Source organism: Leptosomus discolor, chromosome 16 (assembly GCF_034619465.1).
Source record: "Leptosomus discolor isolate bLepDis1 chromosome 16, bLepDis1.hap2, whole genome shotgun sequence".
In the NCBI taxonomy this organism is placed as follows: domain Eukaryota; kingdom Metazoa; phylum Chordata; class Aves; order Leptosomiformes; family Leptosomidae; genus Leptosomus; species Leptosomus discolor.
Window position 1 is genome coordinate 7,151,996 of NC_141406.1, and position 17,295 is coordinate 7,169,290.

The 17,295-nt window shown below is 37.0% G+C and overlaps 1 protein-coding gene across 2 annotated transcripts; it reads left to right on the forward strand.

Annotated features, from left to right (window-relative positions):
- The first annotated feature begins 606 nt into the window (after nt 1–606).
- On the forward strand, nt 607–12,396 carry CDC45 (cell division cycle 45). 2 transcript variants are annotated; one of them, XM_086474109.1, is made up of 18 exons: nt 607–657; nt 1,940–1,999; nt 2,259–2,351; nt 2,787–2,924; nt 3,528–3,671; nt 4,819–4,874; nt 5,482–5,530; nt 6,229–6,290; nt 6,662–6,712; nt 7,556–7,675; nt 8,027–8,158; nt 8,528–8,626; nt 8,889–9,050; nt 9,250–9,388; nt 9,635–9,718; nt 10,932–11,050; nt 11,497–11,573; nt 12,332–12,396. In XM_086474109.1, exons 1-18 carry the CDS (start codon nt 607–609, stop codon nt 12,394–12,396), a joined length of 1,701 nt encoding a protein of 566 aa, XP_086330235.1. The 2 variants fall into 2 exon arrangements, with proteins under 2 accessions (XP_086330235.1, XP_086330236.1); XM_086474110.1 differs by lacking the exon at nt 2,787–2,924.
- Nucleotides 12,397–17,295: the final 4,899 nt, after the last annotated feature.

Sequence of the window (17,295 nt, forward strand, 5' to 3'; positions counted from 1 at the left end):
CGGACCGGACCAGGCCAGGCCAAGCCGGGCCAGGGCGATCACTCGCCTGACTGGGCTCTGGTCGCCGCCTCCGCCCCACGGCCCTCCCCGCGAGCGCTGCCCCTCCCAGCGTGCCGCGCGGCGCCCGCCTCCCGGGCGGCCATTTCGTGTGAGGGCGGAAGACAGGATCTCGCACCTACGATGTGGCCACTGTGGAAAGCTTTTCTGGCTGCTGAGCCTTTCTTTAGTCATCGTGTGTTGATGTGACCCCTGTCGCCTCTTCGTCGGACTCATTCAAATGGCAAAGCAAGCACTTCGCCCGCAGCAAAGATGGCAGACATGGCAACAAAAGCCAGCACGATACTTCCGGCTGAGATACTGCTGGGATTGGCCAGCTGCACGCGTTGACACTCTCTTTCCCAATCCCATTGGCGAAGACCTGGAACAGGCTGGGCAGTTCGCCCAATCCGATCTGCGAAAGAGGGACGGCCGCTTTTCCACTGGACAACACGCCGTGACGAGGAGACCAATGGGAAGAGGGCCTGATTTGGCGCCCAGTTTGAGTGGGGCCGGCCCGTGGCTGCCGCCGTTTCTCCACCGCTTCCCCGTCTCTCTGGCGCTGCCACCATGTTCATCTCCGACTGCCGCCGGGAGTTTTACGACGTGATTGTCAGCCAGGTGCGGGCGGTGGGCCGTGACTGGGGAGGGGGTGGTTTCACCCCGAGCGTCCCGGCGGCGGGCGGAGCTGTCTCCCCTCAGGCTGCTCCCCACGGGGCTGCGGCGGCTCCCGCCGCCTCACGGAGCGGGGACGGTGTCAGGGTGTCCCCGGATCAGTCTGCGGCGGCTGAGGCGCTCTGTCCCTCCTGGGACCGGGGAGGGGGGCGGGTGTACCCGCGTCCCCAGCTCTGCCGGGGTGGGGGCCGGCGGCGGGGAACGCCCCTGTCTGGCGGGCGTAACGCCCCGGGCCGCGCTGAGGGCGGCGGGCCCGCTAGTCCGCCCGGGTTGTAAAATTAGCTTTACTGAAAGGGTCCACGGCGTTGGAAACCCGAGCCAAAGCTGCTACCAGTGCGGCGAGGTCTCGCCAGAGGTTTTACGTACAGCTCACCGCTTTTCTCGCGAGTGCTTTGGGTATTCTGGTGGATCTTGTGTTTAACAAAGACATCTCCTGATCTGCCTTTTTTTTTTTTTTTTTCCTTTATATCTTTTTAGCCTTTTTGATTTTGTTTGCCCAGAAGCTGTATCTTGTATTCTGTCTTCTCTGAGGTTTCTCTTGCGGTCTTTTTTGTAGCAGGTCTGGTTGGCTACTTGCATTTTTAACCCACAATTTGCTCATCTTTGTTCAGCGTGAATGTGTACACCGACGTGGTAAAGCTTTTGTTAGACAGTCTTTTAGTATTTCTACCTATGAAACTATATTATGGATTGTGCAAATGAAAGCATTTCCCTCAACAACTGCAACTGTGAGCAAAATCTAAAAAAAAAAAAGCTCAAAAACAATACTGAAAAACCCACTAGATAAATTGTTTTGTCTAAATCAAGATTATTTCAATAGTTGCCTTGCTCCTATTTTTGCTACAGATTTTCTTTAGTCAAAACTGCTCCAGATCCCGTGCTGAAAACTCAGGCCTTTCTAGACATGATGAAAATAGTTGTAGGGCTGGCTAGCTTTGAACCTTCAAAACTGTGCTGTTCATAGGAGTCTGAATAATTGTGTTTTCTTAAAGCAGCTGACATATTTGGGGTATATGGCATTGTTTACTGTTCATATTTACAGAGATCCTAATCGGTTAATTTTCTTTGCAGTGTCCGTTCAGAAGCAATCCTGGTTTATGATTGTAATGTTCTCTCCCTAAATTTCTTGCTTTCTGCTCTCACAGTGATCCATGCATTTCATGTACCAGCACATTAGATTTGGTGCCTATGTTAATATGTTAATACTGTTTTTCTGTTATTTTTGCAGCGTGTTCTTCTTCTTGTTGCTTCAGATGTTGATGCATTATGTGCTTGTAAAATACTCCAAGTAAGTCTTTGTTCCTCATGACTATAGAAGAAAAAACGCCCTGGGATCCTTTTAATAGGTTTGAGCTGGGGAAAGGGTGAAGCTTTAGTCTTTTGTATGAGTTCGACACTGAACACTGGTACGTCACTGTCATGTATACTTGTCAATCGGGATGTCTTCAAGATAAAAATTTGTATGAAATGGAATTGTAGCATGGTATAGCATTGTAGCAGAGGTTATTTCCCCTCACATTTGCTAACAGCGATTTGCTTCATTTCAGGCTTTGTTTCAATGTGATCACGTGCAATATACGCTCGTCCCAGTCTCTGGATGGCAAGAACTTGAAACTGCCTTTCTCGAGCATAAAGATCAGGTGAAAAAATACTGGAAACCTTTTAAGTTGCAGCTGATCTTAAATAGACATGCGCTTCTTCCCATTCCCTGACTGAAAACATCAGCTCTTAGACTAATTGTTACTGCTGGCTACCTCGAAACAGTGGTTAAATTTTAACATACCAGTGACAAACTTTACACCAGCTCAAACTAAGGTGCTATAATTTTGACAGAGTCAAATTAAGTTTGCACACATTTTGAGATACAAAAGTTGGTGGTATTGGATGTCCACCATCCCCCATGTGGAGTTTTGTCTTAAAATTTTTTTCCTCCTCAGAGACCAAATATTGGAAGGTAAATACAAGTTTTGACAATGATGAGTGCTTTGGGGGTTTTGTAAAGGTGTCTTCAGTCTTCCGTGTTTCCTGATAATTTAAGTAAAAATAATTCCTTTATTTGTTTCTTTTATTTGCAGTTCAAATATTTTGTTCTTATTAATTGTGGTGCCAATGTTGACCTTCTGGAGATATTGCAGCCTGAAGAAGACACTTTTTTTTTTGTATGTGACAGCCACAGACCTATCAATGTGGTGAATGTTTACAATGACACACAGGTAAATGTGTTTCTTTTATAATAAAAATCTTCACACAGTGTGGTGGTGGGTGATGTGCTTTTCTGCATTTTGCAAAACAGCTTACAGCGTTAGCTAGTAGGTCAGGAAGCAGTATTACTGGGTATTTGCAGTAGCAATGTCTGTGATTAGAAAAAAAAGTCTGTTTTCAGTAATATATATACTGTTAGCAGGGGTTGTCAATAGTAAGCAGCTGTTAATGCTGTTGCTATACATTCAAACTGCTACAGATCAGAGGATATCCTCTAGAATATAACATGTATTATCTCTCAGCATCTGGCAACACCTAGAATTTGAGTATTAAGCACATATTATTTGACAACATGGCTTTATCAAGCGTAAAAAGCGACAATTCTTTCAGTAATGCTGTAACAACGGAGTAGGTTTTACTCTTATTTTGTGTAAGTAAGTATGGTCTTTGCATTAAAAAGCAATATTTTTGTTATGCCAGGAATCGATCACAACCAAAAAGAATTTTTAGGTTTCTCTTGCTGAGTATCTGAGGTATGCTCATTTGTAATTTGAAATGTGTTTTAATCACTAAATAAGATACTTAATATAAAATCCATTTTCTTTTCTTGCTAGATTAAGCTGTTAGTTAAACAAGACGATGATCTCAATGTTCCTGCTTATGACGATATCTTCAAAGATGAAGAGGATGAAGAAGAGGACTCGGAGAGTGAAAGTGATGGGTCAGAGCCTTCAGAGAAACGTAGGCGTTTTGAAGAGGTGTGTTTCTGCTACTTTGTCATGAGAAGACGAAAAATAAAAGTTATACTTGACATCACCATAATAATGACATTTGAGTTTAAAAACTATGTTCCATTAGATCACAAATTCAAGTGTAAGATTTTAAAATAATCTACTACAACCGGTAGAGTTTCACACACACAAAAAGTTTATTTATCTGAACTGCACAGAAATATTTTCTCCTTACAAAAACGATGTTTTAACTTTATTATGGATAATGCTGTCTTTGTGTAACCATCAAACTGCAGACATCTAGCTCTGATTATGTGCTCTGGGCTTTTCAGTCTAGCAATACAACTGGTTTAGTTAGAAACTTTTTTTTTAATAATTGGTTGACAAGGTAGAAGCTCAGAAGCAGTTTAGCAATACATTTTGTCTGTCTTTGTAGCAGTAAACTAACAAAAGTATATTATGGTAGACACAAAAAGTTAAATTTGCCATATGGTATTTTTAGCATATTTTCTATTTATACCGTACAAGGAAGAAAAGGCACAAGGCTGGCAGTATTAAGAGTCAATTATATGTAAAGACATTCTCGTATTTAATCTACTTTTCCAATTATTTTTCTATTAACATTGCACATGTTTTCCTATTGATCTAAGAAGGGCACTAACTCAAAAAGCAGAAGCAGATATCAGAAATTCAAAGGAAAATTTGTAAATAGTATACACAAAAGTATTCTTGAATCTGTTAAATATTTCACAAAAGTCTTATTGATTTCTTTGAGTTTTCAAGCTGATTATGCTATTTATGGAGCTTAAATATACAGTAAGTGCCTCTTTTTCTGAACTTCATTAGTTATCTCTTCTTTTTCATCAGTGTCATTTTTATGTTCTAAAATGGTAGGATGCAATGTTGCTAGTGTTGAAAATACTATGTACTGGGTCTCTTATTTGTGAAGGCGAGCTGAATAAATGCTAGCACAGAAAGATGCCTTGACTTTACGACAGCATGTTCCTTGGAAAAATATTTGTTAGTAATACTTTTCTCATTAGATGTTGTCAATAGGAATAATTCCTTTTTCTTAATTGTTTTTTAATGAAGACTTAGTCATTAAAGTATCTGAATAGGTGCTAATCTGCTAGAGTATTTTTTCTAGCTTTTTAACATCCAAATTAATTTACAGGATGTAATAGAGAGAACAATGAAAAGGCGACAAAGGCGAGAATGGGAGGCACGCAGGTGTGTTTGATTTTTTTTTTTTTTTTTAATGTTGCTTGTATCTCTTGGTCATTCTTTGGTTAAAATCTTGTGGAGAATACAAAAACATGGTACTACGCTGCTTGATTTGCAAGATGCTTTAGTTCTAACTTTATTCAGAAAGTGGAGAGACATATTAACTATATTAAAAAGTTTAAATGGAGGATAGCTGTAACCAGTAATTGATACATTTGAGTAGCGTTGGTGCATGGCTTCATTTTTAAGTAGTTACAGTATCCTTATCTTGTCTATCTTAGGGTGAAATTTGTGCTTCTGTTTTCTTCCTTTACAATCCCACAATTGTCGATAGGAATGAGCAGGACCAAATTAGATAAGAAAATGGGATTTGAGGAATAATGATTTAATAATTTTTTTCCTTTTACTTTGAGTACATTTCAGTGTGGTTTCCGCATTGCTACTAAAATCTAGTTGCCTTGCAGAAAAACAATTTCTAGCTGAAGTTTTTTTTTTTTTTAAATTGCTAAAATGAATTTTAAATAGTATTTCACAACTCCTGGCTTATAATTTTAATTGGATCCAATGACCAGTTCACCACTTAGTCAAATGTGGGGTTTTTTTCCCTTTTTAGACGAGAAATTCTTTTTGATTATGAGCAATATGAATACCACGGGACCTCAGTAAGTATAAACTCTTGGTTTGCCATAAAAACACAAGGTGCCAGTGTAAAGGTAACTGGACAATATCCAATGTTACTATTATATAATACAAGGTATAGTATTGTTAGATAATTATAACATTATAGTAATATTTTTATATCTTGTAAATTTTGTATCTTATTGTTATATATATGTCTCATACGTACAGGTAGTTTGACCTAGCGGTTTAATGTTTTCTGGTTGTGTATATCCATTTTTACCATCAATGAATTAGATATACCATAGAAACAATACTGGTAGATTGGCAGACAACAGGCAACCGAGTCACAGTGGCTAATGTAATGTTAACAGTGGGGGAAAATGATAAACCAGAACTATCAACATTTTGTTTTATATCTTTACTGCTGGTATAAAAAAAAGTGTCAGGATATTTCAAACGTAACACTTAGGACATCAAACTGTTCCTTCTGTCATTTGGCCTCTTGTCTGATTATTTTTATATTTTACAAAGTGCTGCTTTATATATAATGCAGGCTTGCAGAGCTGTATAAAATATTTTTCTTTCTTTGGGTCTTAGAAAGTGATACACTGGCAGATTGTCAGATTCAAGTGTGCTTTAGCAACATGCTAGTACTTGGCAAATTTGACTGTGTTCTATTTGTTTAATGAAGTGAGGTTTGTGTTCATTTATCTTGTCTTTTTGCTTTTCCCTCATGTAGTCTGCGATGATGATGTTTGACCTGGCATGGATAATGTCTAAAGACCTGAATGACATGTTGTGGTATGTTTCCATTACCATTCTTCATAAAGGCTAGAAGCTTAAACCCATCATAAAGAGAGGCAAGATTTCTCAAAACTATTTGATTTCAGTATGAGGTTCCAGTTTATCTCACACATGAGGTTCCAATTTATTCACACATTTGTGTAAATTAATTATAAGCAACCAATAGATTTTATGTGGAAAAAGAGAGGATGGTACTAGATGTGGTTGTCTGCTAAAGAGTAGTGTACAGCTTTGCTATTAACTTCTATGTACAGCTGGTGAACAGTGTTTCTGACTTGTCCTGTTACATACTTAGAGGGTTAAATGTAATATATTGTACCAAAAAATCATTAGTTTTAACTTTTTCCTTTTTTCCTCCCTAATTTTAGGTGGGCTATTGTTGGCCTAACGGATCAATGGGTCCAAGATAAAATCACTCAGTAAGAAAGATTTTTTTTTTTTTTTAAATTTATCTTTTTATTATTTTTTATTTCTTTACCTGTCTTTTAAATTTTGTTTCTTGGAGTAACTAATAACAATTAGTAGAGATCAGGAAACATATGGGAATTAATATAATACAAGAGAATTACTAAACAGTCACATTAAATATCTTAATGACTGAATGTGATTTGATGCCTTCCAAAAATGAGAATATACACCAGTAAAAAAGTATTTTCCTTTTCCACTATTTAGCGTTTTTAAACGAACTTATTTTTCACAATATTATAAACCAATCACTTCTGATCCAGGAAGAAATAGTGTTTAGTAGTAGTTTACATAAATATGACCTTGATACAGTTTTATTAAAGGAAAAAAAATTTCTGTGTTCTGTATCCTCCAGCTTCCCTTCCAGTTTCAGTTAATGAGTTTCAGATTTTCGTTGTGTTTTTGTTTTGTTTTGTTTTTCTTGTTTCTTATTTCCTACTGGATACCATCAGAATTCGAGTAGTACATGGGCAGACTTTAGTTCTGGTGTTCTAATGTTACTAATACACTGATGTTTTTAAGGAGATAAATGTAATAAGTAACTAATTTCACTGGTCAGTCTGTCTGCCTCTCTGTATTGGTTTTGTTTTAGCTCTAATTGCCAGGATCTATGACTGAGTGTTGAAAGAACATTATTTAACAAGTTGGTTGGTATGGGGTTCTTTTAAGATGTATCTGCAGTTTTCACGCTGCTGACTGGCCAATGTGTAATCTTTAGGAAGCATTTTTGTATTCTCATAATCAAGTACAAAAGTGCACAGGAAGAAAGTGAAGTAACAAATCTGGTTTTGTTTAAGAATGAAGTATGTGACTGATATTGGAATCCTACAGCGTCATGTGTCTCGCCATAACCACCGCAACGAGGATGAAGAAAATTCTCTGTCAATTGATTGCATGAGAATAGCATTCGAATATGAGTATCCTTGCATAAGATCTGGTGAACATTAATTCTACCCACTTGGTGAACCTCAGCTGAGTTTTTATCTAGGGAAAAGAATCCCAGCACCACCTCTACTGCTGAGAATGGAATTAGAAGAAATGGAAATTTGAATGTTTTTTCTTTCAGCTTAACCTTTCAGAATTAGTTACAAGTCAAAGTTACTCGTCTTGCATTATGTGTACCTGCAGCTTCCAACTATATCTTATGTAGTACAGAGATGCAAGATAAAAGGGCAACTGAGGACTTACTTTATTAGTTGTGGAGTTTTGTTACTATTTGTAACTTCAAACGATATATGTGTTTATAATTTTCCCTAATTCCTGTTCAGTCTGCGCCTGGCACTTTATCAGCACTGGTCTCTATATGAAAGTCTTTGTAACACTTCATATACCTCTGCTAGCCTTAAGCTTTGGTCTGTACAAGGGCAGAAGAGGCTCCAGGAGTTTTTGGCTGACATGGGGTGAGTTATAAAAATCTGGGCCTTGATTAAAGGATCATGAATTATGGGAAAATACTGAGAACATATCTTGCAAGTATTAAACTTCTTAGTTTTTAAATATGATGATGGGGCTCTGAGTAGGTTGCAGAGCCTCTTTGAGTTGAGTTATGCATCTTGTGTCTTGGTGTACGAGGAGTACTTCAGCTGTACACCTTTATGGCATAGTAGATTAGTAACCTATGCTTTCTCACATCTGTTCTTCAATGACTAAAGGAAAAAGAATGCAAGTCAGACTTGCTAAATTATCTAATATTAAGAAAGTCTTATGAAAGGAAGGCAAAATATTTGTTTCTTCTGCATACCTATCAATGTATTTTTTCCTTTTTTAAGTTTACCTTTGAAGCAAGTGAAACAGAAGTTTAATTCCATGGACATGTCTTTGAAAGAAAATCTTCGGGAAATGATTGAAGAATCTGCAAACAAGTTTGGGTAAATTCTTTTAAATACAAATGCTTTATGTGGAAATACTTTTCCATTAAGTTCAAATATTTTTGTATGAAGAGCATGTAACATCTTGTTTTTTAAAAATATATTTTTTAGATTGACAAAGTGATACTAGGCTTGTTGCAAATGTTAGAGTATGATTTGTCTTCATGTTCTTAATGTTAACACATGGAGGAGATGGCTGGTCAATGTTGATTATAATGTTGATAATGTTCATAATTTTTACTGGGTTTATTTCATTTTGCAGAATGAAAGATTTAAGAGTCCAGACCTTCAGCATTCACTTTGGCTTTAAGAACAAGTTCTCAGCAAGTGATATAGTTTATGCAACAGTTTCTCTCATGGAGAACATAGAGAAAGAAGGGCCTGAAACAACTAATTTCATTAAAGCTTTGGACAGTCTCTCCAGGTACTGAAAATATGTCTTTTCATTCTTTTACAATTTTCTTCAGGGAACATGGGTTGTATATCTAAAAGATGGATTGGTGCTTCACAAGCCCCTGCAGAAAAACCAAAATATCCCTGTGAATAGTGTTTAGAGAGGTCTTACTTTTGTGTGATAAGCTTTATTTGTGTATGAAAGTGTCTATGTATTCTTTCTGTTGTAGGGGTAACCTGGACAAACTGCACCAAGGACTGGACCTAGCCAAAAAGCAGTTACGTGCCATTCAGCAGACAGTAGCCAGCTGTATTTGCACCAACCTTGTAATTTCTCAGGGGCCTTTTCTCTATTGCTCTCTCATGGAGGTCAGAATTTTTGGTTTTGGCTGTCTTATTTGGCTGTCTGATAGTTGAATAACACTTTTCCTATCTGCTTGACTCGATAAGAATGGCTCTGTCAGAAAGAACCTATTTATCTATACTGTACTGTCATTTGATGGGTCAATATTGATATATACTCTGAACTTCCTAAAGGAAGAATCAGTTCTCTTAAAAGCTTACAAGAGGAAGAATCATCTTGGATTTTAATTGAAATGTTTTTTCTTTTCCTAGGGCACACCAGATGTGAAACTGTTTTCCAAACCAGTGTCTCTGTGCCTGCTTAGTAAATACTTACTCAAATCATTTGTTTGCTCTGTAAGTAAATTAAAAGCTTCTAACTTCTGGCCTGTGTAGTAGTTACTGTTCTGTTGGATACTTGCAGTTGATTATTAAAAACATACAAAAATCTTAGTAATATTTTTCTGCTAATTACTTGGATAATTTTAGCACATCTGTGAACGCAGCTCTAGGAAAGATATCTGCCCGGGAGACCTTGTAGCATTAGGCGGAGTTTCCATTACTAAGATACTTACAATCTAAAATCTTTGTGTAATTTTATAAGTTTTCGGGGACCGTATCACTCAACATGTACTTTGAAAAGTTAATCTGATGCACAAAAAAAAAAGCAATATTGCAGGACTAGTAATTGTTATCTAAAGATTTCTGTGTCTTTAAATAAAATCCTCTGATCTTTACAACTGATGTAACCAAAATTAAATTGCATTTATCTTTCGAGCTATTAGTTACACTTCAGATAAAAATGAGGTTTTAAGATTGAGAACAGTCTTCACAGTGAGCACTTCCTAATTTGTAAAGGAAATTTATGGTGGTCCATCATTGTCAGGTTGCATCTGTCTGTCCTCATTTTGAAAGTTTAGACGTGGCGAGTAACTACTCTGCCCCTAGGAGCAGGAGAGCATTTTTAAAACTCACTGTGAAACATTTACCTTAAGAACAGAACACTTTAAACAAACTTATGTTTTGTTTACTTAAGTGCCCAAAAATGTTAAAATCTTCATAATTATTTTTTGATTTAATTAAATTACAAAATTTGTTAAAGTTACAGCTTACTGCTGTAAAATAATATGGCAAGGGAAAAACAATTCCTAGTGAAGGCTGTGTTCGTCAATGTTTTATCTGTTACATTTCAATGTAAAATGATTATTGCAAAAAAATTAAGCCCAGTCCAAGTTTTTAGATACCTAGACCTGCAGTTTGGGTTTTTTGTTGTTGGTTGGTTTTCTGTGGGTTTTTTTTTTTTTAAAACAGCTTTTTTCTTTACTGTAAATCATATCTTGTCTGTCTATATCATCTCTGTCTTAAAAAGGCATGCAAGACTGCAAAAGAATTGAAATTTCTATTGTTCCTTAAAGTGGTTTTTACTGTAAGAAAGAAGGGGATTAGGAGATTATGTAAAGAAACCACCTTCCGTTGAACTGCTTTCTAACTGTATCCTTAGATGAATATTTGCAATGCTATCTCATGAAGAGACGAGTTTTGTCTAACAAAGAGACTTTCTGACTTCCAGACGAAAAATAAGCGCTGTAAATTGCTGCCACTGATAATGGCTGCACCAATGGATGTTGAACAGGGAACTGTGATCATGGTGGGGATTCCTCCGGAGACAGAAACCTCTGACAAAAAGAAGTAAGTATGTTGTTCTGAAGTTCTTACTAAAAGTTATCTATAGACTTTTCCTGTCTCTGAAGCAAATACCTATTTAACACTGAATATGTCAACTTGAATTGTACCCTTCTTAAAAACACACTTTTTGCGTATGGTATGCATGAGGTGCTTTGAAAGAGGATGCAGATGTTCCACAGCTTCCTTGCAAGTATTTTTTCCCTCCCTCTTAACTTTCTTTATCTTAAAAGAGGGAAATAGTTCACTATATGATGCATGACTTTGTTGCTTAAAGCCTGCATTGTTAAGATTTTTGCACGTGAATAAGTGAGGTGTATGTTGAATACATGGCACGTGAAAAACACCTGGAAGACATTTTCAACTCTGGGCAAGGAAAAAGTTCCATACTTCTACCTTAGCAAATACACTCTTCGCTGTAATGCTCATGTGTATTTCTGTTTGTCTTCTAGCTTTTTTGGAAGAGCATTTGAGAAAGCTGCAGACAGTACTAATTCCCGGACCTTACACAACCATTTTGACATGTCAAGTGAGTAACGCTGCCTATTACTTCATTCACCAAATAGCCCTTTAGGGGTCAGTGTTTACGCAGCCTCCATAAAGCATGCCTGTAGATCGTGTACTCATTTGTGTATGTCTTAGATGCAAACATCAAGGGTGTGTAGTTGATACACTATTCCTGAGCCTGGTATAAACACAAACTACATTATTTGTCAATCTCTTCTAAGTGCTATCTTGTTGTACAGGCATTATAAACTTCTAAGTGGAGGCTTGCATGTCTTTTTGAGATGATCTACATTTTGCATGAAGTAATGCTTTTCATATGTGCACTTCAGTTTAAAATCTATGAGGTTATCTGTGAGGATTTTTATATTTAGCAGCCAAACCAAGTATGTTATTGATGTGATGAGACGCATTCTTTATTGTCTGTTTGAAAAATGAGATACTTATGCAATGAAATTTGCCTATCTTTGTACGTGCTTACAAAAGAGGCAGTTTTTAACAATACACACTTATGTATGCGTGTTGAACATGTGAAGAAACATTCCTAGATTTAAAAAGCCGCTGCTATATCGTGTAGTGAGCACCTAGAAACCAGTTTGCTGGAATCTGAGAGCAAAATAAACAATGTGCTTTGCATTTAGTCCAAATAAATAGTTTCTCTTTTTCCTTCTTAAAGTTGGTTAAGAATATAAATAAGTATCTTGGAATTACTATTCTTAAAGTGTGACACCTGTTATATCTTTCAGTTATTTGCATCTTGTAATGAAATATTTTGTATTTTAGTAATTGAATTGAAAACAGAAGATCGGAGCAAATTTCTGGATGCACTCATTTCTCTCTTGTCCTAACGGTAAGACAGTGCAAGGAGGACTAACTACAAATCAAGGTGGTAAAACCAACTTACACTTGTATATTATCCGTAGAACGTTCTAAGAAAATGTGGCATCTTCTAGTGAAGATATAAATTGTAGATAAGAGTTTCTTACAAAGACAGTTGTTTTTCTTTTTTGGGAGGAGGCAGACAAGGTACAAGCAGAATTATTTTTTTTGTCCCGAAGAGATTTAAGTTTTGTCATCCATAAGTTCTCTTCCATTGTTCTTAACTTTTTGTGGCTTTTTAACTTTGGCTGGAAAAGGAACAGCTGTTTGTCCTGTGAGAGAAATTGAGATATTAACTAATTGTGGTTGATACTCTATTACTGACTTTTAATTATGATGGCTTGTTTGAGATCAGGGTGGAATCTTAGCCATAGTAGTGCCATTCTTCGCTTTGATATTAGTGTAGAATTGCATTTTCCTTTCACAGTGTTAAGGTTGTAGCCTATGTTAGTGTGTAGTTTTTATCTGTAATAAAGATGAGGTTATAAGACTTCATTTGTAGTTGCGACTATTAGCTTCACCCTAGTTCAAAGGCTGTTTTAAAGCTACTTTAGGGCAAGACAGATTTTACTTGTAGATCTGATGAGACTGTCAAATTGTTGCAATTGTCTTCAAATATTCACCACTTTTCCATTATGAACTATTTTTATTGGTTTGTGTGTGCATTTATTCTGCAGTGCTGGGTGAGGATAGCTTGCTTTCTCCCAGAGGAGAAGTGAAACTCCAAAATGTCTTGTAATGTCTGTTCAGGCAACCTGTAAGACTGTTTGAAAGTATATAAAGTGTCTCATTACTTTTTCATGCCTAGATAAAGATTTGGTCTTTAGTATTAATATGTGAAATAATCTCAGAAGATTATGGTGTATATGTGTGAAAGCAAAGGGGTAAGATGAAGATTTTAACAACAGTCTGTGAATGTTGGTAGTCCTAGCTGAATGACAATGTGACTTACCTTTTTTCAATGGGTATCAAAGCTACAGTATCTTTTTTTCTTCTGTTCGATCAGAAGTTTGAAGCAGTGGGTCAATATTTGCAAATGTTGTTTGTTAGACACTATAGTCATGTATGGCTTCCAAGATTTCTACATCTGTGTGTTTCTTTCTTTACACTCTGACCTACTGATTGTTTCAGTTTGTCTTCTGCCCTTGTTACACAGTGGTGTTATTTGGCTCCTTGTGCTGGAAGTTGAGAATCAGATGCTCTGAAACTATTTTGGATGTTCCAAAGTTCATGGTGCTGCAATTGTGATGTATCATCTTGCTTCATCTTAAATGTGCCAGTACAGGCCTGGACTGTTGGTTTTGTGCCTCTTGGGAAGTCAAAAGGATTTTAACCTTAGCACACAGACATTCAACACTGCTTCTTTGTGAGCATCCCATCCTCCCAATGGCAAAAGGTGTCAACTAGGAGTATTTGCAAATTGGACTTCTGCTTTTGTTAGTGTACATGCTCCTATGATGTGTAGCTGTTGTCTAATAAAAAAAATAGGTTTTTAAGAAGTTCCATATTTATATTACCATTCAAATGTTATTTTAAAATTGTCTTGAATGCTTTTTATCTATTTCTTTTAATAAGAAACTTCTTGAAAGTCCCATTGAATTTCTAGCGTGTTGAAACTGGTTTTTAGTACTATCAGGTTGAGGTCTTGTACTTTAATACAAACAACTGTTTTGTGAGACAAGTTTTAAGATATTAGGGCTTTTAGAATCCAAGTACTGAGTAACTGCCAAATACCAAATTAAAAATCTGGGGAACTCCAGTGTCAATAAAGCATTTATAGTCGTGTATGTGACACTGTTGTCAATTGCAGCTTGGCTTTGAGAATAATTTTCCTGAAAAGACTAAACTACTATAGTTGTGTGTAGACTGTAGCATTGTAAATATTGACAGAGTAGCTCGATCCTGTTCCGTAACAGAGATTTCATTTCACTTTGGCCATGTGAAACGGTATGGCTTGTTAGACTTAACCTGCTGTGCACTGAGTGGGTATGTGTATGTGTATGTTTGAAATTCTTTTCTTCTTGCAATGTTTGCTCAAATTCTGTGTGACTTCAGTATATTATAACGAGTATGTAAAAGTTACGTATTGTTACATCATACTTTGTACAGATTTTTAATACAGGTTAATTTAATATTAAATGTGATTAAAATATAGTCTACAGAAAGCTAATTAAACTATATATTTTTATTCAAACAAAAGGGCTTTTTTGGTTTTGGGTTGTTTATTTTTCAGATGTTTTCATCTTATCTGAGTGAAATCCCTGTGCCAAGCTGCACTGGCCAAAAAGTTGTGCTTCCTAAGATAAAACATGATAATGCCACCTTTTGGTTTTGTATGTTTACTAGGTAGTATTTGCGATAAATATTATCCCCCCTACCAGCCTACCTTGGGTTTTGCCTGTACACAGCATACAGTAATTTTATTATGTTTCTGAAGTAGATTACTGTGCTTTAAGTCTGGAAGTGGAAACACACAAGTTTATGTTGTTTTTTTGAACACTGATACCAGTGCCAAGCCATGATTACAGTGTAAAACCTAGGAGTCTGTGACACTTAAGCACACTTCTAAATATTTTTACTTTATCTTTCAATTGCAAACTGCTGCGTGAGTCAGTGAATTTCCTAAATTTATCTTAAACTTAGCTGTCACAAAAGAATCACTGCCATTTCCACAGCACTAAATGACTGTAACTTTAGTCCAGCCCTATCATATATTTAGGATTTTCATGCTTCTAGATGTAAATATTAGAGAAAAACACGGGTATGTGTAGCAGTAAATACGATGTGCTTCAATATGTGAGACCACCTTCATGTATATGGAATGAATAATACACACTGGGTAAAACTGAATTTTTACTTGCACAGTCTGCTTGCTCAGGAAGTGCATAAAAGGTCTTGCACATCCTGGATCTCTGACTCATCGTTCAGTGGCTGTTTATCAGGAAATCCTAAACAAACAACTAAATTCCCCGTTTTCTCCCTGTACAAAACCTTTAGACAGGGAAAAAAATAATGTGAGGAAGGCATGAAAAAGCATGGGCACGTAACATCTCAGTTTAAGCATTCTCTTTGTCTTTAGTTACATTTAGTGCTGTTTTCAGTACATGGAATAGTTTTGATGTGTACCTTAGCAAGCTTTTACCTTTGTCTTCTTGTTTGGGGCTTTGGTTTTCACGGGTGTTTTTCTTCCACCCTGTCCTTAGAAGCTGTGTGAACCCTTTGCATCTCACATCATCAGTTTTTATTGCTGTTGAATCCCTAGTCCTTCCCTTGAACTTTATGTATTTACTCCGTTCCCCTTTTGGGGCATGTTTGGGTTCTGCTGCTACCACCTTTTCCTGCTGTTGGGCTAAATACAGATCTTGCCTTGCAATGAAGAAGGACATTGTGGGGGGTGTTTGTGTGTTTGTTTTAGTAGGTGACTGTCTTGTCTTGAAAAACGGGCAGATCTCAAGGCACGTGTGCCCTTTAGCTTCAGCATATTGCATCATGCTGGGAGGACGAGAAGCGGGAGCTAGTTTTTATACTGCAATGTGTTGGTAATTGCTTTACTGGCAGGTTCTTACCCTCCAAACAGATGTGTAAGCTTGAAGCTGTGAATCTATACATGGAGAATAAGCTTCCCTTGTCCTGCCGTTATTGGTTTTTGGTGTTTTTTAAGGTTCAGTTTTTCCAAGATGTACCGGAGCTGCCAAGAATCCTTTTGCAAATTTTAGAATTGATCAGCTGTGGAAGCAATCCCAAGGCCATCCAAATGTGGCTCAAAATCAGTCAGGATTGCTGAATACTATGTAAAAAGAAAGTTATTAAATCTGTATGGAAACCTGAAGAAGGCTCTGCCAATAGGTAAAACTTTTGCATGTCCCTGTTTTACAATATGTGAACCAGTAACAAATGCTCCTTACACAGTTTATTCTATGCTATAGAGTTTGTAGATTAATATATTCATGTTACTTGCAGAATCATTGTGCAGGAAGATCCAAAACTGTGGAGTCCTCAGCGTGTGGCTATCAAAGTAGCTCAGTTCAGCAGCAGTAAGTTGGTGGTTTGAATGGCTCATTGAAACTCTGGTGTGTGGGTTGGTCAAAATGGTCACTTCTCACAGTTAAGTGTAGGACAGAGACTCCATGCCAAAAACCCTTGACATCTCTTCATGAAGAGTTTATTATGCTTTTGATTTATTTGCCCAAACAGAAAATGTGGCTCTAATGAGTTGTTTTAAAATAAATAGAGCACTAAGAAATCGGCTTACCCTCTTAGATGTATGGTGACATTCCACCTAGCCATGTCTGAATAGAAATAGAAACATTCCCTAAGGATTATATTTGAGCTGCAGTAACTCTTTTTCCTCTGCTATGTTTACTTGCCATAGTAGTACCCTCATAAATCATCTCTTTAAATTATTTCTGCTGCTGCTAATCTCTTTTAGAGAACAATAAAAGTTCAAACAAATCCTTTAAAATGTTTCAGGTTTTAAAGAAAATAAAATAATGGAAATCCTTAAATACCAAAGTACTGAAGTAGCTGGACAAGCTGACTAAATTATACCATTCCTGCACAGTGATTCATTGCCATTTTCTTTCTGGGGTCATAAATTTGGACATAATTGAAATTGCACAGTAAGGACCTCATTTGATTGGAATTAAAGTGAATCCCTTTCCCCAGAAGAATTGTAGTGACTTAATAGGCTTGTACTTACCAACATCAAGGTTGCATAGTGGGTAAGAATTAATTCTTACTTTACTGCTTCTCTTCAGAAAAACATGAAAAAGGATTACAGCTTTCTTTTGTGAGTGAGCTACTGGGTCTATACCACTTTAAACATGGTAATAATAGCCATGAGAGGAGACCAATGGCCATTTAATCAG

Coding starts and splice junctions, on each gene's coding strand:
- CDC45 (XM_086474109.1), top strand. CDS start 607: ATGTTCATCTCCGACTGCCGCCGGGAGTTTTACGACGTGATTGTCAGC. Junction 3,672..4,818: donor AACGTAGGCGTTTTGAAGAG/GTGTGTTTCTGC, acceptor ATTAATTTACAG/GATGTAATAGAGAGAACAAT. Junction 5,531..6,228: donor ATGAATACCACGGGACCTCA/GTAAGTATAAAC, acceptor TCCCTCATGTAG/TCTGCGATGATGATGTTTGA.